This window comes from Hippopotamus amphibius, chromosome 10 (genome assembly GCF_030028045.1).
Source record: "Hippopotamus amphibius kiboko isolate mHipAmp2 chromosome 10, mHipAmp2.hap2, whole genome shotgun sequence".
Taxonomy (NCBI): domain Eukaryota; kingdom Metazoa; phylum Chordata; class Mammalia; order Artiodactyla; family Hippopotamidae; genus Hippopotamus; species Hippopotamus amphibius.
Window position 1 is genome coordinate 25,636,861 of NC_080195.1, and position 15,960 is coordinate 25,652,820.

Below are 15,960 nucleotides of genomic sequence, written 5' to 3' on the forward strand. Positions count from 1 at the left end.
TGATTTACAAGAGGAAGGTTTTCTTGCAAGAAAGGTCCCAAAGTGAGCAGACTACAAGGTCAACACCATGTACATATACTGGGAAAAGGCTATGCAAAGGTCATTTGAGCTGCGAGGTGGAAGGATGTGGGGCGTGACCATGGAAGAGATCCATGGAGCTCCTGAACTTAGTGGGGCTAGACTGTGGTTGGTGAGGTCCTACACAAAACAGTGGCAGAAGGAAGGGACCGATGTGAACCCACTAAGAGAGCAGATTGCTAAGTGGGACGGGTTAACTTGGAGGGAGAAGGCAAGGAAGGACAGAGAGGATGCTCAGATGTGCAGCTTCGGTGATTTGACAGATTTATAGGGAAGGATCTCAAGTTCCATTTCATTAAGGTCAAGGGGGTGCGTTGAATCTAAGTCAAGTTTCCCAGTGGGTAGTTGGACATGCATATTTGATCATGATTAGAAGCACGGCTTTGAGGAGAAAAAAATGTTTGGTGTCAGAAGACAGATCAGTGACTGTCTAGGGCCAGGAACGGGGGAGTGTTGACTACAAAGGGGAACAAGGGAACTTGCTGGGATAATATATATGTTCTACATCTTGATTGTGGTGGTGGGTACATAGCTGTATACATTTGAAAAAACTCATTGAACTTGAAATGTGTACACTGTAGTTTCTGTGATTATAATGCAGTATTCATTTTTAAAAATGTTTTGTCATAGGCATATGAATGATAGTGGAAATTGTGATGAGAAAAGTTATACTGTGAGATAAGAAAGAGCATGGAGGTGAGAACTGTACCGCAGGGATAGGAGGGGAAAACTCACAAAATCATCAGCCAATGTTTAGTGTTTAACCGTGACACAGAATAGTATCATCTTAAAGTTCTTCGGGGGCTTATATGTCATCTAGTTCTACTTCATTTTGCGTATGAAGGAACTGGGGTTCGTATTGAGGTAAAATGCTTTGCTCAAGGTCATAAAGGTAGTTAATAGCAAAGGCAACACTAGATCCAAGCCAGGACCCCTGGGCCTGGGATGGCTCTGTCCTGGCCTACTTCATCCGTGGGACGCAAATGTAAAAGGACACCCTGTACCACAAAAAGAGGTCCCACTGGTGTCCCACTGGATTCGAGCCATATATTTCTTCCTCTTAGTTACTGCTTTCTTATGCAGGGCTCATCAAACAGTCACATGACCCTAAGAGCTCATAGAAAGTTTTAGAAGACAAAACCACCTGCCACTATGAGATTTTGGAAGCAAGAGGACTATGGTTAGATCTAGATGTGCACCACCATAACTGAAAACAGAGGAGGCATTTTTTTTTTCCCATCACACAGATATATACCTACAAAGCTGGGTGTTTTGGTTTTGTTTTCCTGGGATGACACATCTCTACACATTGCGCAGGCACTTTGTGACAAATCAAATAAAGGAACACGTCACGAGTCAGTGAAAATTAAGAAAGAGGAGCTGTAGAGAAGATATTGAACAAATTATCAAGCCAGATACCACCTTTCCATTTTTATTTTCTTTTACTTTTCTTAAAAAATCAACTCACATAAGTGTACTTTTGTTTATAATAAGAAAAGAGACCAAATGTTGACTTCATTGGTGAATACTGAACAGATGGAACCAGAAGCATCGAGGGGAGAGGAAACAGAGACAGATATGGTTGTCATGGTTTCTTTGAGAGGCAGTAAACAAAGGGACCCAAATGGAGAATGAAAGCCCCTGCTGGGTAAAACCACATCCCTCCTTTCTTTTTAGGTAATTGCCAAGCTTACTTGGAAGATCTGCAGTCCATGGGAGATGAGAAAACGGCAATGCTGTCACTCACCCCTGGCTATTCTCAAATCATATTTACCCCAGAACCACCCTATCCTCCCATATAATGGACATCCAACAATTAATGACTACCTCAGATTCATCAGTTATCCCACTGGGCTGTGCCCTGCAGAAATCTGTGACACATGTGAACACAAGACATGAGAGAAGGTGGGCGCTGCCTGAGACCAAGTTCTCCCTTTAATTGGGAAGCAGCAAGCACATATGGGGAGATGAGCATTGTGAAAGGTCTGGAAATCCTGGTGCCACATTCAAGGTCCCAGTCTTAGTGTCACTTTCTAGTCATCTCCAAATTAACCCAAGTCCACCTCCACTGTGTTCCAGGTAATATGTGAATCGTACGATAGCTTGATATACCTGCATTGCCCAATTATGTCCCCAGAATTTGTTTATGGGGGTGCCGGAAAAGAAGAGAATGGGGATAGAGAGGAACCCCTCCTTGACAGCTTTTTTAAGGGCCAGATTGAAGTCCAGCGCAATGAAGACTGTCTCTATGTGATGGCGAACAGGCAAACATCGGAAACATTCAAATGTTTGGCTGAACTCCCATGTTTTGTCTGGAGGTTCCGATCAAGTTGACACAAGGTCTTTTCCAAGGTCATCGCAGAGGCTGCCAGCGCTGAGATCAGACTGTTTCAACCCAAGTTCGACAGCAGTCCCCCTCCCGTGCCTGCCAAAACAGATTCTTCCCAGTCCACACAAGATTAAGGATTGTTTTCTCCTTGTTTTCCGTGCCCGTCGTGAATGACCCTCCAGTTTGCTACAGGCTTGTGCAATGTGAGCGGAGGTCCTGTGTCGAGGGGAGGAATGTGGCTGAGTTTAGGAAACACTCGTCCTGGGGCAACGGGTGGTGAGATGCCGGGCACTCGAGCCAGCTGCAGACAGGAGGAGGGAGGGGGGTCACCTTGGCTCAGCTGCACGTCCTCAGAAGCCAGGAAGAGCAATTTTTAGGCTGTTGAAATTTATCTCTCTCGTGAGTCTGTCCCCAAAGCCCAAAGCCTGCAACATCTCATTTCCTGTTTGGGGATTTCCTGAAATCGAAACGGAGATGTTGGCCTCTGTAAAGAAACCTGTGGAAAGGCTTCTTCTCCGGAACTAGAACCATGTGTCCCCGCATCAACGTACAATTTGGCCTCACCGGCTTGATGCTCTTTTTCCATCTTCTCTGAAAGTGCATGTACCACCTCTCTTTCACTGCCCATACCCTCTTTTCCTGGTCATTGGCATTCCCCCTCACTTTTTGAAAATATGAGAGCCTCTTATTATGAAGTTTATTTGGAGGTTTTGCTTTCCCAAAAGACAGGGGAACCATATTATCCCCTACAATTGCAAGACTAAAGGAAATTTTGGATAAGCATCAAATTAGAAAGAATCACTTGCCTTGGTGAATGGTATCTTTGTTTCTTAGATGTGGGACTTGTATGGGGAGGGTGGAAATGGGCATAATACGTAGGGCAAAGGAAATGACATCATAGGCTCTTTTCTTCGACCGTTAAAGCTGGTTTTCCATAACCATGATCGTGGTTTACTACAGTGTCACTTTCAAGATCCAAACATTATTTTTCTCTGAGTTTTTGTTGTTCACACAAATATATCATCATTACTTTGCAAGTCCTTTGTGAGCTTTGCTCTGCCAGCTCTCACAGCGGGAAGAGGAAGGACCTGTGGTCTACAGAATTGTGTGAGTCTCTACAAACAAATCAGGCACGATACCAGCAAACCAGGGCCTTCTCAAAGATGGGAGTATGTTTTAAGGCAAACGGACAGGCTTTCCCAAGTGTTTCACTTCCCAATTACTTATAATTCCAATATCACAAGAAAGTTTCTGAAGAAGAAATAGATTGACTTACAAGCATGACACAAGCTCCCCTCCACTAGTGAGGAATTTCATACCTATTTTAAAGGCTAAAAGGGTAGAACTAGATTTTTCCATATCAGTGGGGAAAGGTACATTTTATTTTTTCAGAGGTACTGTAAAGGATTGCAGTAAAGAATTTCTCCCCATGGGAGAAAACAGAATATGGCAGAAAGAATGCAGACAAACAAAACAATCTTGGGTTTGAAATCTGCATCTGTCATTTATTAGTGATACAGAATTGGATAAGCTATGTATATAAGTACTATGTCCTGCTTTACCATCTCAGATGAAGTGAAATCACATTTCTTTTAATGTGAGCTTCCACCCTCCCTATCTCAAAAAGGTTTTTTTCTCAAGGGAACCCTCCTACACTGTTGGTGCAGCCACTATGGAAAACAGTATGGATGTTCCTCAAAAAACTAAAAAGAGAGTTGCCATATGATCCCACAATCCCATTCCTGGGTGTATACAGACAAAACTATAATTCAAAAAGATACATGCACTCCTATGTCCATAGCAGCACTATTTACGATAGCCAAGACATGGAAGCAACCTAAATGTCCATCGACAGAGGAGTGGATAAGGAAGATGTGAGATGCGCACACGTGCGCGCACACACACACACACATAAATATCTATATATAGTGGAATACTACTCAGCTATAAAAAAGAATGAAATTATGCCATTTGCAGGAACACAGATGGACCTAGAGGTAATCATACTAACCGAAGTATGTCATACAGAGAAAGACAAATACCATATGATATCACTTATATGTGGAATCTAAAATATGACACAAATGAACTTATCTACAAAACAGAAACAGATTCACAGACATAGATCAGACCTGTGGTTGCCAAGGAGGAGGGGGTTGGGGAGAGAAGGACTCGGAGTCTGGGATTAGCAGATGCAAACTATTATATATAGAATGGATAAACAAAAAGGTCCTACTGTATAGCACAGGGAACTATATTCTCTATCCTGCAATAAACCATAATGGAAAACAATATGAAAAAGAATATATATATGTATAACTGAATCACTCTGCTGTACAGTAGAAATAAACACAACATTGTAAACCAACTGTACTTCAGTTAAAAAAAAAAGATTATCAAAATGTATTTTCAATGGCATCCCTAGAGTTACTGCAAAAATAAACAAACAAATAAACTAGGGAGGGGGCATCACAGCAGACGTGTTTCATTTTCTTATTTCTGCTTCATCACCTCCAGGCTAAAGACATCCTGAAGTTGGGATTTTAGACCATGAAAACAAGAAGTAGAAGACATCTGTGATTATACTTTACTACTTAAAGATGTTCATCTAAGTGATCTGCATCCTCTCAGTCTAGCAGATAATATTATTTCAGTGGTGAAATGAGTCTTCTTATTAATGGTGTGTAAGCTATATACATGATGACTGAATGCAGCTTGTAAGATAAAACTTCTTCAGGTGCTGCAACTAAGTCAATATTGCCTCGCCCGAGCCCCTGTACTGAGGGTGAACAGATGGAGTTTAGCCACACAGCAGGACCGCTTGCCCAGTGGGCTCACCATCGTTATTGCCGTTCCCAAGTCAGTTCTCATCCTTGCTGGAAATCACACAACGTTGACAGGAGAAATGCCTCCTCTTCTGGGGAACAGGAATGAAACAATGGAGTAAAAAATGAAAAGAAGAGAAAAAGGATTTCCTTCTAGACGCGCTCACTCACTCCAAATCTGAACTTTCAGTACTTTTAACCATCTTGTCAATATAGCACATTTAATATACTCTATCAATATAATCCATTTAAATCATATCTCATGGTTCAAATACACTACTAGAAATTCAGGAAGCAAATTCCATCTGAAGAGGCTCTTACAGAATAAAGAAACAAAAGCTTCCTGGAGGTGGTTTGTATTTTGCTAAGGTGTTTCTATGTTCATTCATTCCCCTACTAGAATGTGTAGGCAAGCTCTATGACCGCAAGGGTTTTGTCAGTTTCACTCACTGCTGTAGCCTCTTGGCCTAAAATAATTCCTGGCACATATTAAGTGCTCAATAAAAAAAATTGAGTGAATTAATAAATTCCAGGCAGCCTGACATTCTGAGTGACCCAAATAATGATAATTTCCTTGGTAATACTTTTAAAATAATTTTCTTAATTTTTAATACATTTTTTCTTGTTTCTCTAGTGAAAAAAACCAAAGGCTTCTTTTCCCTCATGGAAAGCTCTGATTACCTTTTATCTTACCCCAATTTTCAAGTGATCAATAATTTAAAAAATATCCACTAGAAACTCCATTTTCACTTATGGAACTCTTCAACCAAAAAACCTATTTAATTTAAAACAAATGCTCTCTCTCTAGTATATAACACTATCTCTTCCTTCCTTCAAAGTATAAAACCAAACTAATAAACTAAAAACTCCTTTACCAGTCATCATCTCTGTTTCCATTCAATGTCAGAAGTAACATTTGATAGTCTCATCAGGAAAGTCTCAAGCATCAGGAAGTTGTCAAGTTCAAAGCGGTGGAAATTAATTTTTCCAAAATTTTAATTTTCATTTGAAAGCTGAAAGTTTATCATTGGCAACAAAGTCGATTGGTTCTCTTAAAGTGACAGGCTCACTATATTTTCATGAAGATGACTGACAAAAACCCAACACTGAACAACCATAGTTTGCCAGATGCTCTTTTGAGCAAAAATGGTTTTCCAGGGAAAAGTTCAGCTCACAACTCAAACAACCACACAAGTGCTTTTCTTCAAGAATCCCATTGTGCTTTGGTGTGCAGCAGATGTGCTCTACATAGACACCCCATTTCATCACATACAATATTAAAAAGACATGTACTCAAAGGTCAAGGTTTTATAAAATAAGTCATTTTTATTACTTCATCAAGGACATCATTAAGTAACTGGCTTATTTTTCTCTGAGTGTGACTCCTCAGGTGAGTCTCCACAGTCACGTTTACTCTGTATATATAAGCAGTTTATGTGAGACACATTCCAAAGGCTCCTGGGATAAAGAACCACTAATGTCACCCCCTACCTACACTGACGGTCTCTAAAATCTTTATTTACCTACTCAAATCAGTTTTTTTTTTAATTAAGGAGTTTGCAATAGTAAAATTCCAAGTATTCCTAATGGCCTATTGGGGCTGGTTGTATTCCTCTGCTGAGGGAAGTTGGATGATGAGGTCCTGGTTTGCATGGGAAATAAAATAGGGAATAAATTTTTGAGCTAATGTTCAAAATTCTCTTGGAGACATTAATCAATGTTCAGTCCTGGTTCATTTCAGAAGCTTCATAGACAAATAGCTAAACGGCTCATGTCACTGGCTCCAGGGGGATGTTATCAGGCAAGAAGCCCAGGAAGGCAAAAGGAGGCTGATCGTGTTGGCCATTACCTTCCTGGGGATACAGGCCACCTCTGACTGACCCCAGGTGTGGCTGTTAAGCCCAATGAGTTGAGAGGACAAAAATCATGGAGGGTCACTCCTGCCCCTTCTCACACCTCTGCATCCTGCCCAAGTCCCTAACAATCTCCCCCACACCACCACCAATGCCAATGGGGTCACTAATTTAATGAGCTGGGCCCAGGATATTGATGAGGTCACATTTACTAGTCAGAGACGTTACTATGACTTAAAAGGGAGCTCTCAGGCATCGCACCCCATATGCTTGCATCCACAGCAAGTAGAGAGCAAAGAGGGCTTGTCTCCTAAGAGGTTTTGCCCTCTTTTCTTCCCTTCCTGATGCACAGTTAATGAGTAAGCAGGGCCAGGACCTACAGACTTTCTCTCCTTTCTCTTGGTGCATTGAACAGGCTGGTCCTAAGACTGAGAACTGAGAAACAGAAAGGCCATAAAAGATCCTCCTTAGGCTTCAAGTCTACATTATATGGTCAAATCCAGCTTTTACTGGAGTTCACTGCATTGGGTTTATTTGGGTTTGCACAGCTACTGTAAAGGGGTGATTGAGTTTCCATATGCTCTTGGGAACTTTGTGTAAAACTCCATCAGAAATCCCATGGAGGAGAGAGACAGCTAAACTACAATGCAAGCATTCCTCAGTCCCTGGTTTTAATACCATCCTCATATCACAATGCCCCTCAGACCTTTCTCCACTGTCCTGCTCATATCTGCTAAAGTGCCTACCAAAATGCCCATCTCATAACGGTAAATATGTTTGAAACAACTAAACGAAGAACAAAAGGGTACCATCCCTGGTCCAATCAGTATTCATTCCCTTTTTCTGGACCAATCTCAACCCAGGTCTTCACAAACAAAAGGGTCAAGGTCACAGATAGCTGTAACAACCACAGCTCGAGTGAAGTATGAACACAAGCTGATTTAATCATCATGACAACCTCACAGGGAGCAGACATGACACATGAGCAAACTACAGCTTTAAAAGGTCAAATAACATGACCAAGGTCATAAAGATGGTACGTCAAAGAGCGGGGATAAAATCAGGTCTTTTTCACTCTAGAGTCATAGCTCATAATTCTATATTCCCTCTGAGTTTCTCAAGCATTTTCATTTCTGTAATCAGAAGGAAATAAAGATATATGTTGACATTAGAATTACACAGTACAGATATGATCCCTAATAACAACAACAACAGCGGAAACAAAGGAAAGAAATTTCCGGAAGAAGGGCAAAGCAATTCTTCGTAAAATATTCAAGACTGCAAAGCTACCTGAAACGTAAACTGACTGCCTTTATTCATGGCCTGCGAACTTCCATACTGTACATTTTGCAGATTCTAAGAAAGACATACGTCACTTATGCAGAGTTGTGCCTTCCTGGCTCTAGATAATCAACATCATTCACTGAAAATTAACTCTATACTGGATTTCCCTAATGAATTGTCATCTTTAGCAGGAATTCTGTGCTGCTAATGATTTTTTAATGCATAATATTACAGTGGGTGTTTCAAGTTCAAGTCTACACTGTGCTTTAGAGCCTTACGGTGTTCCACAGATACTAAGCCATTCTCCTCGGTGTAATATACACAATGCGTGACTCTGAAAGAACGATGCTCACTTTTGCCTACATCTTTCCTTTCTGAGCAGTGCACAGAACACCGTAGGCACTCGATCTGTTCTTAATAATGATAATGACCTCGACTGATATCCGAGTTACTAGAATCCAGTCCTTAAGAGCAACAGATAAGCTCGTCACCGTTCAAATTCTGAAATATTACATTTGCCGCGTGACCCAAGGTCGACGTTGCCTCCATTTTCAGGTGAAGACGTGAAGACTATTAACTGGCATTAGTAACCATTTTCTTCAACATTTCTGGAACGGTTTCTGGCCACCTTGTCACATCGCTTTGAAAATCAGTCTTTCAGAACAAGCCACGTAAAGCGTACTGTGGCATGAAACAGAAAGCAGCACTGCAGGAAGTCCTGCACAGCCGTGAGCCATTCCTCACACAGCCCTGGGAGGTAGGACCCTTGCTGAATCATATTTCAAAAATGGAGTCACTGAGATAAAGAGGAAGGTGTGGTCTGATGGGATCAACGCAGATAAAATACCCGGAGGGCCTTACATGGAACACCAAAAGCAGCGCTCCCATTTTGCAGATAATAACCCTGCCGCAGTGGGGACACACCTGTCACTGCATGACAGTGATGATCACAGACGAGAGGGAATCGTCTTATTCATGAAAATCCTACTGAGAAAGAGGCATATGCTAAGCAAATAATAATAATAATAAAGTCTCAGATCCATGGCTACTCACAAGAGTTCCAAAGAGTCCTTGGTTTATTTTCTTGAAATACACCTCATTTTCAATGCCATGAAATTCCCTCTCCTTCATTGTCTTCCTCCACGAAATTTTTATACCACATTAAATGATCAAATTTATTTCACTAAATTTGCTCAGGGCTACATATTTCATACGAGTTTCGGGAGAGTTTGATCGATGGACTCGTAATGAAGAACCAAGATACAACAAAAATCACATGAGATGTTGAGGTTTAAGACTTACAAGCAGCATATAAGCACTGGGTATCTGCTTAAGGCATTTATGAAGAGAACTGAATCTACCCAATAATATCTCATCAGAGGCACAAATCATAACCTGGGCTTTTTTTTTTTTTAAGAGTGGGAAAAAAAGAAAGAAAAGAAACAAATAAACCCCATTTAATATACAATTTAAAATCTGGCCTTTAACCAACGATCCCCCTTTCCAACGCTTTCCCTTCTGATATCATTAGATAAAATAGCAGAGAGAGAAATTCCTTTCCATCCCCAACACTACCCAATAAGTATGCTTCTTTCTCTTAAGAAGAGTGTGCTTCCCTTGAAAATCACACAGTGGCTCTAATCTAGTTTGTTAGCTGTCCTAATGAAAACACGTACAAAATTAAGCTTCTTAAATTTCGACAATCAAAGAATGTGACACAGAAAAGAGCTTCGAAGACCAGCCCAATCACTTCTCTTTAGGTACAAAAACTAAGGCCCAGGGAGGTTAAGAGATTGGTTCAAAATCCTAGTTAGTTAACGGCAGAGCTGGGATGGAGAAAAACCCATCACAGGAGAGAGGCAACGTGACCCTTCTTGCTTCTCAAAGAATGTACTGGTTTCAGTCCTTATTTCTCGGGCACAGCCAGAAAGACAGCTACGTAGGGAAGAGACTGCCCTTGGCAGGCACACAAAGGCACCGACAGCCGGTGCCGATCGGGTGCTTTCCTCAGTTTCCCAATTATGCCACGTCAGGGACATGAGTACCCGGGACTCTTCCTGACCTCAGCAGCTTCCATCTTGTCACAATAAAGAATACCAAAGCCATCACACGTCAGCGAGCAACAGGCTCTAATGTGACCTAGAAGCCTCCCCACGCTCACAAGGACAGAGAACGAGAGCCAGTGTTTTCTCCTTGTCTTTCGTGAAGCTCCAGTAGAAGTTCCAGGCAAGGCAGCTGAAGCTCCTCTGTGACAAGATCAGAAATGACAGGGGATGCTCCCAAACCGGCAGGGCTGCCCACCATGGCGGACTGCACATCACCCCAAAAAAATGTCAAGTCAGCTTCCACACCCCTGGAGTCCCCACGGGCGCTCACAGCAATCAAAAGGCACAGGCTCTCCAGCCCAAACTAGAGGATTCCCCATACTATTCTGCTCATCAGAATATGGGACCATCGGGAAGAGCTCACGGCTCAAAACACACAAGGGGGAGGCATATCCTCACAAGGTGTTCCGCTCTAGGTAGGAGCAGGGGAGGGTGCAGGACAAGGTGGTAATAAGAAAGGCGGGAGAGGTGGCTGAGAGTACGGAGGAGGCAGAGACGAGCTATGTTCTTTAGACTCGGGGAGACGGCAGATCAACCTCACGCAGCCTCCACTGCTCACTCACATCCCTGGAAACCAACAGATGGCATCTCTCATTGCCAAGTTCTAACGCATTTCATGTTCATGCTCAGCACGGCAACACTGGGCTTGCCAAATACCAATAAATGCAGACAGTGAGGTGAGTAGAAGAATCCACAGCTATGCCCTCTGCCTTCCTTGCAGGGCCTCTTTCCTTGCAGCAAGGAAAGCACTCACTCGACAATAGGTGCATTTCCACACAAGGCAGCAGGGATGCGGGTCCAAACATGTACACTGAAGGTGACCAGTGTCCATAAGAAATACTTGCCTTTTTCGTATAAAAAATAGAGAAGGGACCCTTAGGGGTAATTCATATCTATTATTCGGTAGAACTCACTATTAGTACCGAAGCCATTAATTCTCATCCTAATGGGTTGTCCACAGAGCAGCTATTATATTCAAACATTAAGGCAACCTAGAAAATAAAACTCTGATACTTTTTGATACTAATCCTTGAATACCAAGGCCCAAAACTCTTGAGTTGAAAAGTTTTGATTCCTATCAACCAGCCACCTTAGTGCCCGGGCTTCTTTCTTGGATTGTTGGAAGCTCGGTACCCACATCTCTCGCAAAGAGCCCCGACGTGGGGCGAGGGTTGAGAAAGCAAACGCTGTAGGCTCTGGACAGCTCAGATGCGTAACATCTGCCTTCCATCTTTTGGGTGGTAAGCCCTGCATTGAGAGAAGGGGGAGAGGGGAAGAATGAAAAACATAAGATAAGTTAGCACAAGTCTCATTTTCCCTAAAGCAAGTACCTCCATAGAGTCCCCAAAGTTACATGCTGAATAGTCAAAGAAGAAAGAAAGTAACAATTTTTGAGAATATTCTGTGCACTAGATACTTTGGTAGGTGTGTTACATAGATTGTCTCATTCAGTCCTTCATCCATTCAACACAAACAGTCTGGTGCCAAAGTACATTCTTAAAGAATTTTAGAACACAGGGGAAAAGGAAGAGATTCTACAACCTTCCTAAGAGGAAAAGACCAATTCTGCGGGTCAGAAGTTAGGATGGTTTTGGATTTCTGGACAGTAACACGAAAAGTTAAAAAGCAGTGGTGAGATTCATTGATGAATATTAACTTCAGTAAGTACACCTTTAAGGAGAAAAAGGGTATTTGCATAGCCTCGAAATATCTCCCCCCAGATATTTATTAATTATTGTGGTGGTTTTAACATACGTCCACAAATTATTTTATATTCCTCCCTCAAGGAGGTGAAGCTGAATTCCCCTCCCTTTGAGTACTGGCTGGACTTAGTGGCTTGCTTAGTGGAAAGAGAAAATTAGTAACTGCACAGAGGAAAAACCTAGCAGATACCACCTTAACCAAGTGATCACAGTTAGCATCACCAATAATATGTTATGTTGATATCATTCATCCTCTGATATGATGCGATGAGAAGATCCTTTTCACCTCTGGTATTATTCCCCCCAAATCCAAAACCCAAGTCTTAACATGAGAAAACATCAGAGAAACCTTACGGAAGGGCATTCTACAGTCCTCTTCAGAAATGGCAAAGTTATTAAACACAAGATAGGGCTGCACAACTGTCACAGATTGAAGGAGTCTAAGGTGACATGAGGACTAACTACGATCTGGTACCCTGGATCTGATCCTGGAACAGACAAAGGATATAAGTGGAGAAGCTGGTGAAATATGACTGAAGTCTGTATTCTGTTCACAGTAGTATTAACAGTCAATATTAGTTTCTCAGTGTTGACAAATGTGTCATGAGCATGTAAAATGTGAACATTAGAGGAAGCCAGGTGAAGAGAATTTGGGAACTCTGTACTATCTTTGTAACTCTTCTGTCAATCTAAAATCATTTCAAAATTAAAAGTTTTTTTTTAAACCAATAACAAAATGCCTTCACAATTCTGCGAAAAACTGATTTCCATTTTAATAGTTTACATTCAGTGAAACTATAGCTTAAATGTTAGAATAAAATGAAGACATTTCAGACAACCCCCATATACCAGGAAGCTGCATGAGGGTACGATAAACCAAAAAAAGAGGGAAAGTGAAGAATAAGGAAGAAAACATACAGGAAACAGAAGTGTCCACAAGAGAAAAACACAAGAAAGGAAATTCCTGCAATGCTGGGGATGGGAGATCTCAGGCTGATGTTCTCCACAGTGTAGAAGGAAATCAGACATATTGGATGTATGTCAGAAGGCTTCGGGAGAGATTTTACTCAGCAAGATGAAATGAAAGGGATGCCTGGTATAGCTGAACGTCTTCAAAGGAGATTTAAGCAATCAACAAGGATTGATTAGTGATTAAAAATATGAAAATAAACAAGAAATAAAACAAGTATTAACTAGAGGGAAACCAAAAGCTGTATAGGCAAGGGAAACAAATCATAGTACACAACATGGCTTGTCTCTATAATCACAGAAACACTGAATATCAAAAAATAGTGTATAAGACCATGTTATTTAGAAACAATGAGTAATAACCAAAATAATTAAGTACAGTGGCAAGTGACTGCTTCTAGGGAAGGAGAAAAGGGAAAAGAAGTAGAAGACCTTTTTTAAAGACTTTTCTCCTAAAAGACTATTTGATACTTTAACTGATGCACATGTATATCTTTTCCTAAAAAAATTTTCTTAATGTGAAGACAGTAGGGTTTATAATGTGTCAGGTTTGCAATGATTAGACTCTTCATCCACCTCAAATTTAGAAAGCAGAGCAGAAAAAACAATCTGAAATATGACAATGTGGATGCCTACCTATGGTTGGATAAGCATATTCTCTTTCCTTAAAACTCCAATAGGAAACATATGAGAAGACAGTAGGGGTGTTTAGCCTGAAAAAGAGATGACATTGAGTGAACATAAAGCTTGTTTTGAAACACTTAAGGGGACTATAGGTGAATTCCCTGGTGGTCCAATGGTTAAGAATCCACCTTCCAATGCAGGGGACTCAGGTTCAATCCCTGGTCAGGAAACGAAGATTCCACATGCCGTGGGGCAACGAAGCCCACGCGTGGCAACTACTGAGCATGTGGGCCACAACTAGAAAGGCTGTGTGCCACAACTACAGAGCCCACGCACTCTGGAGCCTGCACACCACAACCAGCGAGAAGCCTGTGCGTCACAAGGAGGAGCCTGAGCGCCATAGCGGAGATCCCACACGCCACAACGAGGATCCTGCATGCTGCAACTAACACCCGACACAGCCAAAAATTAAATAAACAAATATTTTTTAAATGTGTGGGTGTATAGGTCCCAGTAAAATATAAATAAATAAAAATAAAAGGACTATAAGGTGACAAGTGAACTAACTTGTTCAGTAGAGCGTGAAGGATAGAGTTGCCTAAATTCTCCCTTCTCCTGAGCACTACTGACAGATGATCATAGAATTTGGCCTCCAAGAGCCTGTAACTAGAGTAAGGATACTTTACCAAGACAAAATTGAGCACAGAAAACCAGAACACAAATCCAAATAGCAAACATTAGGAAATGCTAAGACTTTACAATCTGGGAAGTCTAAATACCAATCGGAAGTTCAAAGGATCAGAGGCAGTCTCAAAATTGGGGTTACTATAGCCAGTGTTCAGGGTTGCGTGGAGACGGTATTTTGAGCAAGATCAGAATCAAATAAGGAGGACCCCAAAACAGCTTTGGAAAGGCCACTGCTCACCTTTATTGACGGATGGGTACAAATGCAAGGCTATATCTCACTGAACTAGACTCAGAAGCAGGTAGCTAAGAATGAACAATAGAAGGGGAAGTCTGGGTTCAATATAAAGCCCAATATAAGTGTTAAAACTAACAACAAAGGATAAAATTTGCTAAAAAATAATGAAATCCCCAGCACTGGAAATGTTCCAACATACATTAGTGGACAACTTGTTCATGATACTTGAATCACCAGTCACCTGGAAGCTGTACCAACCACATAACCTTCAATGACCTTCCCAACCCTGACCTTGCATAACTGTCTATATGAGAAAGTCGGTAGTAATACTCCTTCCTTGCCTGCCCATTCAAGAGTTCTTCCAACAGCGTAGGATAAAGTTCCATCTGAGGTGACATTAGAGAGAAAAGAATCTTGTGAAATGGACTCTTTTAACTCTAGTGTTCTTCCAGAAATGCTTCACAGTGTGACCTGAAGGAAGTGTGTCTGATGAAATAGTTATGACATGTCTAGAAGTAACTAATTTTCAACACCCCAAATTGCCTTTCCAGCTGAGATCTGGGCAGAAAAACAAACTGTTCCTAACGTACAATTAATAAATATTTTGCTTCCAAGGAGAACATGGCTCCTACTTTGACAATATGGAAAAAGTCAGATAATCTATTTACAAATTCATAACTTTGCTTGAGTTCATCAGGGAACCAAGATCACACAACAACCAAGTAAACTGAATCCCAAAGAGTGACAAGTCCCTCCAAGGAAAGATGGGTACAGGATATATTTCACCTTTGGCAGAACACAGCAGAATGAAGTGGCTACCACACAAGTAAGTAACAAGAAATCAACTAAAATTTTAAAATCCTTAAAGGTAGGGGCTCCCATGTCAATTTGGAGTAGCTGGGAGTTTACACCAGAAAGAGCTCATTCACTCAAAAGCTTTTTTCCATGGACCTCCATCAGATGTCCAGTAAGAAGACTGGGGCCAGGGCAGGACACTGGAAACAGCCCCCCTCCTTGGCCCAGTGCAGGGAGGGAGACATTCAGGAAGCCCCTTCCATCTCCTCAGATCCTTCCCTCACAAGGAGAAAAAGCCTTAAGCCACCGAGGAAGCAGGAGCAAGGGGAAAATCTACCCCTTCCCAAGCAAAATGCATCTGTCTTATGGTTTAGGGAAGGCTGGAAACTACTTTGGGCCTAGGATCCTACTGTGATACAAAGGTCACCTACCTCTGGGAGGGACACAAAACTCTCTCCCATCCAAACCAATCA

General features: G+C 41.6%; 1 protein-coding gene across 5 annotated transcripts in view; it reads right to left on the reverse strand.

The window, feature by feature from the left end:
- Window positions 1-11,326: 11,326 nt before the first annotated feature.
- FUT10 (fucosyltransferase 10) overlaps window positions 11,327-15,960 on the reverse strand; it is a 69,939-nt gene continuing 65,305 nt past the window's right edge. For all 5 annotated transcript variants that reach the window (XM_057697296.1, XM_057697299.1, XM_057697298.1 and 2 more), the window contains one exon: window positions 11,327-11,722. In XM_057697296.1, the coding sequence (XP_057553279.1) occupies window positions 11,498-11,722 (225 nt within the window). In that variant the 3' untranslated portion in view covers window positions 11,327-11,497. The remainder of the gene's footprint in view (window positions 11,723-15,960) is intronic.